Here is a 9,926-nt window from a genome sequence, read left to right as displayed (position 1 = left end):
TGTGTCCATAATATCACCAGGGTCCATAATATCGTCACATTGAGAAACAGTGTGCTTAAAGATATTTTTCCTGCAACATACTTTTGCACTCCTTCACACATCAAATGTACATACCTAGGGTATGTTGCAGTAAAAATATCTTTAAGCACACTATTTCTCAAGGTGACGATATTATGGACCCTGGTGATATTATGGACACAGATGTTAGACGCTGATAATAGTACGTTTTTCTTCCAGGTGATGATAAACCTGTCAGACGACCTGTTGTCGCGCGCCTCCATGACGCAGAGTCGGGGCAGACCTACACTCAACATCAACGTCAACACTTCCCGCCAGTTCTGGCTGGAGGGCGTGGCAAGACACGAGATAGGTACAGCCCAACAATGCTGCCGAAATCATGATTTCGCAAATTGCTACCATGTTATGATAAGGGGAAACACACGTAGTCATTTTGTCTTTTAACCCTACCTAGACCGGGCTTTTTTTGACATGGGGGGACCGGGGGGGGGCTCTTTTGACCCCCCCTAAGAACTCGCGAACGGTATGTCGTATGACCACCAAATTTTCAGAGAATGGTGTACTAGTGAAAATTTATCATATCTACAATTTTTATGATGTAATATGACGTCATTATGACGTCATTAATGTGATTTTATTGGCCAAAACCGTCTAAATAGGTTTTTCCCTGAAAACTAAATGGTTTTCAACATAACTGTACCAAAAGTGTTTATGACAGAATATTATGGTGTACTAAGTCTTATGTTGCCCATAGCAACACCGGTGACGTCATAAAATGACGTCATGCATATTTAAGATATCCGCCATCTTGGATCATCAATCTTGAATTTTCAAAAATAGTTTTTTTTCATGATAAAGCCTAAAATACATTGTAAACATACTAAACACCTTCATTCAAACCTTTTTTGTAAAAAGAAATGGAAGTATTGATGAAATTTTAATGAAAATAACCCGTATATACCTGTTCTAATGATATGGTCCGCCATCTTGGATTTTGGCCAATGACGTCATCAAATTAGCATAAATTATGCATATTTAATGATAAAATTTACATAAAATTATATGGGATGTTATTAATATTAGAAACCATGAGTAACTTGACATAAAACCCATAAAATTCTATTGTTGAAACAAAAAGTACTAAATTTAGCAAAAAATGCCTGTCAGAAACCCGTTGCCATGGCAACACAAAAAATTATTATCTTATTCCAATGATAGAGAATTGTTGCCAACAATATTCTAGGAAAAGTCACCAAGTTTGGCCGTTCTACGGCTAGTCGTTCAGACGCTAGGTGACATCAAAGTTGCCGCGGGCACTTTTAGCCCCCCCCCCCCCGGTCTAGGTAGGGTTAAACACGCGGCAGCAATTTTCCCGTTAACGGAGAATGGGCTTTTGTGAAAGACTTTGCTCAGACTTTTTAAACTTTTAAGTTAAAATACATGTACATACGGCACAAATCATGGATCTGGACAATGTACTGGTAGATGGTCTGAGTGTACTAAAGTCTGTACATTACAACAAACTATGTCTTACTGGATGATATCTACGTGCCCGGGAGGAAGATGACATGTTTGTCTTGTGTCTCTCCATGAAGGGACTCACTACCTCCGGAGCTATAACAACAGACTCCAGCCGTGGCATGGTGGGAAGGGTCGGCGGCAATACGGGCTTCTCAGCGTCAACCCTACCGAGGAGGGCCTGGCCAGCCTGCACAGTGTCCTGTACCGCCGGCATCCCTTCCTGTGGCGGGCCGCTCTCCTGTACTACACGGCCTACAGGGCTTCTCAGATGTCCTTCTCTAACCTGTTCAAAGACCTGGGCAGGTTTGTCCGGGACCCGTATGTACGCTGGGACTATGTGCTCAGGGCCAAACGTGGACAGATAGACACTTCTCTGCCAGGTAAGCGGCAGTTTAATCAATAGTGAACATGTTTAAAGTTAAAACTTTTGGTTCAACACAAAAAATTCTCTCACCTAGAGCTTTCGACCAGTCACTCTGGTCTTCCTCAGTAGACTGACCCAGTGTGACTGGTCGAAAGCTCTAGGTGAGAGAATTTTTTGTGTTGGACCAAAACTTTTAACTTTAAACATGTAACTACCAACACAGATGAACTTTCATGATAGTAATAGTTAACATGGCCTGGTAGTCAGTGTCATTTTCTCTGTCTGAAATAAACGTTTCCAAAAGTCATTCTATTGTATCAAAATTTCAAAACCGCTCGTTTTATTTCCATTGATACGCAATGGTGACAAGGTTTATATGCTTGGATTAGTCTAACCCTTGTTTTAACTATCAACACTACAGGTCATGATACTTTAACTTTAGCCTCTGTTCCAATAGTATGACTATTGCATTTAGCCCATGTTGGAAACAACATGCAATTAAGATCGTTCATTCATTCATTACGATATGTCAATTGTATTTTTATCTGTGGACATTATCACTTTTGTCCACCTCGATTTCTATACAACAGACGGTTCCATATTACTGTTTTGAATATTGTCTTGAAAAACCTAACCCTGTCCCTGGATTATAACATTATAAGCAAAAACATTGAACTAGAATTCACATTAAAGGCACTATACAAACAAAGTGATCGACTAATATTTTTCCGTTATGACCAGGACAGGGTCTGTGTGTCACAGTTGATATATTGCTATGAAAAAGTTATCTTTCTTATGCGCTTTGATCATCCTGTATTAAACAAACCCATTTCAAATTATATTTTTAACATCACAAAGAAACGAGAAGAAGCCGAACCTCTGTATTAGTGTAGTTTAAGAGCTGTTTGTATTACAAACATGTATATTACCCATTTCATCTGTTCACCTGTACTTAGCCCGATAGGGCATGAATGTACAATAAAGTTTATTAACACTTTTGCATATTTCTTGTTGTTTCTTGAAACAGGTTGTTTCTGTAAGGACCAGGTGTATCTAGAAGGCGCCCTGGAGATCCTGAGGTACAGAAAAGACATCGACTTCCACAAGTTGATGCGCATGGGTAAAGTGTCCTGGCAGGACATGGGGAGACTGCAGGAACACATGCAGGCTGACGGCACCAGGATACCCAGCTTCATGGACAACCTGGAGCAGTACAGAAAACTACTGGACTATATAGTCATGGCTAACGGACTGTCTGATGAACAACTCTGACAACTAAGGACTTAACATCTTTAAAAATGTGTTGGATTCACTATTCAACAGACCGACAAAACACTTCCATTTCTGTCATGGCCAAAGACACTCCGCTGTTCATCACACAAGGCTCCGTCTTAATTTCAGTCAGTTAAGCTACGGTCACAACCCGCCGTACGTGCTTCTGCGTGCTGTCTACGTGCAAAAACGTGGGCAAACGTAGGGCATCCGTGCGTGGTGAGTACCACCTCCGTACGTAATCCTACGGATTTGGGAGCACGCAGACACGCCGTATAGTAGAACTTTAAGTGCATGTAAAACTTTTTCTACGTGCGGTCTGCGGATTCACCACCCGTGCGTGCGAGTACGAGCGACGCGCGTGCCCCGTACGTGCCGCGCGGAAGAAGCACGTGTGAGTACGGCCTCCTTACGGTAAAGTTGCAATTACGGCCAGACTTGGCATGCAGACCACACTCTTACACTTTGCGCAACCGTGCGAGTGACGTGCGAGTGGCGTGCGTCGATGCCACTCCTTCCCCACGGTTTCAGAAAAAACGTAGCAGACGTAGCCTCCCAAAAAACGTACGGACAAAAAGCACGTTCGGCGGGTTGTGACCGCAGCTTTACACTACCATCTATTTCAACATTATTGTATTGACTACCGGTCACTACCTACAAGTAAATACCTATCGTAGTGAAACAACTGAACACTACTTTCTACATTGTAAACTTTATTCCAGTCGAAGAAGTACTCTGTTATCATCTCTCTCCAACATAGTAGAGCTACAGCATCTCAATGACAGTTCTCTAATATGTTCCTTACTACTTCGAGGGTCCACAATCATCACTTTCACACCTACAAAACTGTAATGTTTTCGATCTGGTTCAAAACTTCATTTACTGTACGGGTAGATTCTCGTAATTGATAGATCACCAACTTGTCTTATTTGTATTTATCTTGGTTTTATCCACCTTGTAATTATGCATGTCAATGTGTTTTATACTCGTTGTATGTTTATGAGTAGAAGGTGTTATATAAGCAACGTTTGCTTTTTGCCCAATACTCAATAAAATATAAGCTGGTGTGTTACGCCGAAGGGCGGTTATACCTGCTATACCGATACAGATAAATATATGTGAATAAATAAATAAAAACTTAGGACGAACTCATACAACAGAATAGTCTGTTAGGGCCGTTTGTGTTATGCAATAGACTTTCCTACTATGTTTGAGAGTTCAATGATATTTGTAAAGGAAAGGAAAGAATTGACTGCTTGACAGCTTGTAGTGTACATGGAATCCGTCATTTCAGACGGTACATAACATTATAGACACAATGTGGATTTCAACTGGCACCCGTGGCTTAGAAAAAGCCTTCATAGCAAATTGCAAGAATAATAGTTTGCTTTACCATCCGCATGTGAAATTGTTTTTTTTTTATCCTTGCATATTTGGCTGTATCGAACTAGATCTAGGCTATGTGTTGAGGTGTACGCTTATGTAATTTACTGAACAAACACCTCCATATACTAGACAGGGTTGTCCCCTTCTCTTGAACTTGTAGGTAAATGACCTCCCAACCATAGTAAAGTCCCACTCGTATGACCCTCTCACTCTTAAATACACACTTACTAGTTACCTTTGACAAGAAGGTTATGTTTTCGGAATGGCAATGGTATGTGTGTATATATAGTTTTCCCCATTGACGCAAGCATTAAGCAACCTGTACAAGGTGACCACCTGTACAACGCGACCGCGACAGGACCATCCTGTCAATAACAGAAATAAATGCACCATTGACAGGATGGTCCTGTCAACAGTATATCTTTTCTGTTATTGACAGGACCATCTTGTCAATAGTACAAATTTTTCTGTATATATTGACAGGAAAAGTAATAGTGGAAAAACTTGCGTTATTGACAGGACCACCCTGTCAATAGCAGATAATTTTCCACTATTGACAAGATCATCCTGTCAACAGTGCATTTTTTCTGTTATTGATAGGATGGTCCAGTCAATACTGCAGGGTTTTCCACTATTGACAGGATGGTCCTGTCAATAGTGGAATAGACTTTCCTACTATGTTTGAGAGTTCAATGATATTTGTAACGGGAAGGAAAGAATTGACTGCTTGATTGTACATGGAATCCGTCATTTCAGACGGTACATAACATTATAGACACAATGGATTTTTTTGATGGTCCTGTCGCGGACGCCGTCTTCTACATGCAAGTATTACCGCGAGTTTTAAGCTCTGATTGGTTCATCTCGGAAAAACTGCGCTCTGATTGGTTTATCAGATGTGCATAACGTATTACTAGGAATATGGCGCGAGTTTCTCACGCGGTTGAGGTTGTTCTGCTGACCTAAATAGATCTCGTTTTTCAGCGCCCTTCGTAACGATATCGGTAAAAATGAAATCCAGCTCTTCTGAAGACAACATTCAGTATATTTTCGCGGCACACCGTGCCCTTCCCAGCAGCACAACAGTAATCATTTTCTTGTGTAAAATCGTGTGAAAGGGAAGGACGTTTCTGAGGTGTTTCAAGTTCTTGATTAAAAATATGTTTCCCTGGCTACGAAAATCATCCACATACAGGTAGATATAGCTGTCTTAAGCGCCGAACATACAAGCACAGGAAAACACATTAACTTGTCCTTGGTGCTGAACGCCATCCACACAGAGGAAAACACACTTATAGAGACTTTCATCAGCATGAAAGTTCATCTGAGTTGGTAAATTACATTATGACTAACTTAAACTGTTCTCCAACTAAAAATTTGACTCACCAGAAATTTTCGACTGAATCACTCAGTCTTCCTCAGCTATCTGACCCAAATGCTGTGGACACGTGATTTTTCCCACGTGTGACGTCAGCAAAGGGTCAAAGGTTGTCTGAAGTCGATATCGCCCCCCGTCCCGGTTGAGCGATGGTTGAAGTGCCCTGATGTATATGGCCTCTTTTATGCCTCTCTTGAAGTAATCCTGTTCGGTATCCAAGATTCTGACCCCCTCTAGATCCACTGTGTGTCCCGGTGATTCTATGTGGATGTGCTGTGACACCTCAGATGCAACAGAACTGGGTCGTCTATGTTCTAGAAACCATGGTTTTAAGTGAGCGCTCAGTTTCCCCGATATAAGTTTCCCGACAGGGGCCTCTGTTGGTGTTTCCCTGGCAACTTATGTGGTAGATAACCCCACACTTGTCTTCCTTGGGAGTTTTGTCCTTAGGTGCCACAAGGAGCTGTCTTAACGTACGATGAGGTCTAAAACAGGTACTCACTCCATGTGCAGCAAAGATTCTACGTAGGGGCTCAGAAACACCCTTTACGTATGGGGGACTACAAGTTTTTTTTCTGTTTTTCCCTCCCGTTCCCTGACTATCGTGGGGTTTAGACCGGGGCTGTCTAGGCTCGGAGGCTTTCTTAATGAGCCACTGAGGGTAGCCACACTTCTTTAGGGCTTCTGTGACGTGATCGATCTCGGCAATTCTATCCGCAGGATCACTGATGATGGTATTAGCTCTAGAACATAGACGACCCAGTTCTGTTGCATCTGAGGTGTCACAGCACATCCACATAGAATCACCGGGACACACAGTGGATCTAGAGGGGGTCAGAATCTTGGATACCGAACAGGATTACTTCAAGAGAGGCATAAAAGAGGCCATATACATCAGGGCACTTCAACCATCGCTCAACCAGGACGGGGGGCAATATCGACTTCAGACAACCTTTGACCCTTTGCTGACGTCACACGTGGGAAAAATTACGTGTCCACAGCATTTGGGTCAGATAGCTGAGGAAGACTGAGTGATTCAGTCGAAAATTTCTGGTGAGTCAAATTTTGAGTTGGAGAACAGTTTAAGTTTGTCATAACACTTAGACTTTCCTTGGTGCTGAACGCTATCCACACACAGGAAAACACACTTAGACTTTCCTTGGTGCTGAACGCCATCCACACACAGGAAAACACACTTAGACTTTCCTTGGTGCTGAACGCTATCCACACACAGGAAAACACACTTAGACTTTCCTTGGTGCTGAACGCCATCCACACACAGGAAAAAACACTTAGACTTTCCTTGGTGCTGAACGCTATCCACACACAAGAAAACACTTAGACTTTCCTTGGTGATGAACGCCATCCACACACAGGAAAACACACTTAGACTTTCCTTGGTGCTGAACGCCATCCACACACAGGAAAACACACTTAGACTTTCCTTGGTGCTGAACGCCATCCACACACTGGAAAAACACTTAGACTTTCCTTGGTGCTGAACGCTATCCACACACAGGAAAAACACTTAGACTTTCCTTGGTGCTGAACGCTATCCACACACAGGAAAACACACTTAGACTTTCCTTGGTGCTGAACGCTATCCACACACAGGAAAAACACTTAGACTTTCCTTGGTGCTGAACGCTATCCACACACTGGAAAAAACACTTAGACTTTCCTTGGTGCTGAACGCTATCCACACACAGGAAAACACACCTATCCTGTTCTTGGTACTGACCGCCATCCTCTAACCCTTACTCTTATACAATCATTCGCCACAAAATGAAATTTTCGTGCCCATTTGAGGCAAATTGGATTAACATTAAAGGACAAAAACGAGACTAAAAGAGCAATACAGTATAGCATTGGTCACAGAACATTCCTTTTGGAAATGGACGAAATTTGATGAGCGCGAGGATGTCATCCATAGAATAAAATCAGTGTGGCATTAACACTTGAAAAGTGGGATTTACCGATGAGGGTTAGACTGGTTTAGGCGATAGATAAGTCTCATAGTTTGATAAATCCCACTTTATTTTATACACATACCGCGTTGTTATCAATATCGCTTCCCAAATCGCACCCAGTACGGAAATCGTCAGCAGATATGGCAGGGACAAAATCATGTAACGCTAGTAGCTTAAGTAACACCCGGAGTATAGCCGGTATAAACGCCCTTCGGCGTAACACACCAGCTTCGCAGGCAAACTACACCAAAATCCAGGATTTACCAAAAATCACCAATTTTCATCTGCGAAATAACCAGGAAGCCTGGTAATCTTTGCCTAAAGCATCAAATACCAAGAGTGAATCCCTTGCAGTAACGAAGTCCAATAACAACAACTACTAGTAGACGCCTTAAACATGCTAGGATTTGTCTTTGAATAGCAGGAAGTGGACACTGAGTATTGTTTGAGACTGGCAGGTGTCCTGAGAATGACCGCCGTACGTGATAACAACTCCTTATCGACCGTGGGAGCCTGACAGTGACTTTCCCATGTTTCCACGACGGACGGAAACTGTACAGTTCCTTTGGTTGCTATATACTTGTTGCAACTACTTAGTATGATCTTGTTCAGAGGGTATAAAGATACAATAACGTACTCGTCGGAACACATTATATGTCCGAAAGAGACAAATGTTGTTGTAGACTGAGGAAACAGGAATCACTTACAATAGTCTTCATATCAATGAGGAGGAAATGTTTGTCGAATAAATACCAGACCACTTTGATCAGCAGGGATTAGACTCTTTTGAACCAGAAAGCCACTAATCACCAAGTTTCCCTGTCTGTCTATTGTCAGGGCCTGACGACCTTGAGATGTTCAACCACCCGTGTTTCACCCCGAAGGCTATTTTTTCCGAGACAAGATCGCTAAGTATCTGGCTCTGCTTTTTCATGATTACTCGTATCGGCATAAGTCCGATACGACAAATATGACAAAGTGGTCATCGTCATGCTGACGGAGGAACCAATAATCAACTTAAATCTATACTCTGACCGAGATGGACGACATAATGTGGACATCTGTCGAGATGACAAGTTGTTGAATCACTGCCAAAATCCTTTGGATATTTGTTGATCAGGAACTTACCTGAAGATTTCAGGCGCCTTCATCAAAGAATCGCACTGACTGTCTATTGTCTCGGACTGACAGATGCCTGGGGAACCGTTGGGCGGGCGTGAGAACTTTATTGAAACTATGATCTTCTTCAGACCGGGAGGGTATAAAATATGCAATAACGTATTAGTTGAAACAACTTGACTGCCCGAAACAGACGTATGAATGCAAACATATGTCGTTGTATGGCTCAGAAAATCGCTGCCGAAACCCTTTTTATCTTTGATCAGTAGGGATTTGACTTTTGAACCTATAATCCACCCATCACCAAGTTGCTATTGACAGATAGCTTATGAGGACTTGTGTTGGGACCGTGGGAGCTACAAACACATGTGTGTCGTGACGAAGGCTATTTCAAGGCCGTGGGATCCTGAAGGCTATTAACGCGATCGCAAAGAGCGACGTAATATTTGACCAATGGGAGTTTTCTATGCTTTGCCACTCCCATTGAAAAAGGGGCGTTTTTGTACGCAATACTGAACTGTATATAAGAAGTGGCCAGCGCAACGTCGCCCTTCATTGGGCGGAAGTGGTTCTGTACCAAGGCAGGACCGTGCGGTGGCTACGATTGCTGTTCATTGTCACAGGTAGGAACTTTTCAAACGTTAAAACGCCTAGATATTTCAGGAAGTTGTCATCTATCGCTGTGAATATGAGTATCGAGTTACCTGTTAGAAATCTTAATGTAGTTTCGTGTACAAAAATTTATAAAGTATAACGCTATATAGTACAACGCCACGCGGCCCGAGGTACCAGCCCGACCGCAAGGTTAAGGGACACCACGCTACGGTGGGGGTAGCGACAAAACAAACGGGCCATATCAGTAAAAAGCAAACGATCTTTCCCATCAACCTCTGGGTTA

General features: G+C 42.5%; 1 protein-coding gene across 1 annotated transcript in view; it reads left to right on the top strand.

Annotated features, from left to right (window-relative positions):
• LOC109471293 (uncharacterized protein KIAA0895-like) overlaps positions 1-3,320 on the top strand; it is a 7,949-nt gene extending 4,629 nt beyond the window's left edge. Inside the window, exons 3-4 of the mRNA XM_019770581.1 lie at positions 1,614-1,919; positions 2,931-3,320. Of these exons, the coding sequence (XP_019626140.1) occupies positions 1,614-1,919; positions 2,931-3,175 (551 nt within the window). The 3' untranslated portion in view covers positions 3,176-3,320. The remainder of the gene's footprint in view (positions 1-1,613; positions 1,920-2,930) is intronic.
• Positions 3,321-9,926: the final 6,606 nt, after the last annotated feature.

Source organism: Branchiostoma belcheri, unplaced genomic scaffold, assembly GCF_001625305.1.
Source record: "Branchiostoma belcheri isolate BF01 breed outbred unplaced genomic scaffold, Haploidv18h27 scaffold246, whole genome shotgun sequence".
NCBI classification, from domain to species: domain Eukaryota; kingdom Metazoa; phylum Chordata; class Leptocardii; order Amphioxiformes; family Branchiostomatidae; genus Branchiostoma; species Branchiostoma belcheri.
Note: the sequence above shows the minus strand (reverse complement) of the source record. Positions and strands in the feature narration are given on the sequence as shown.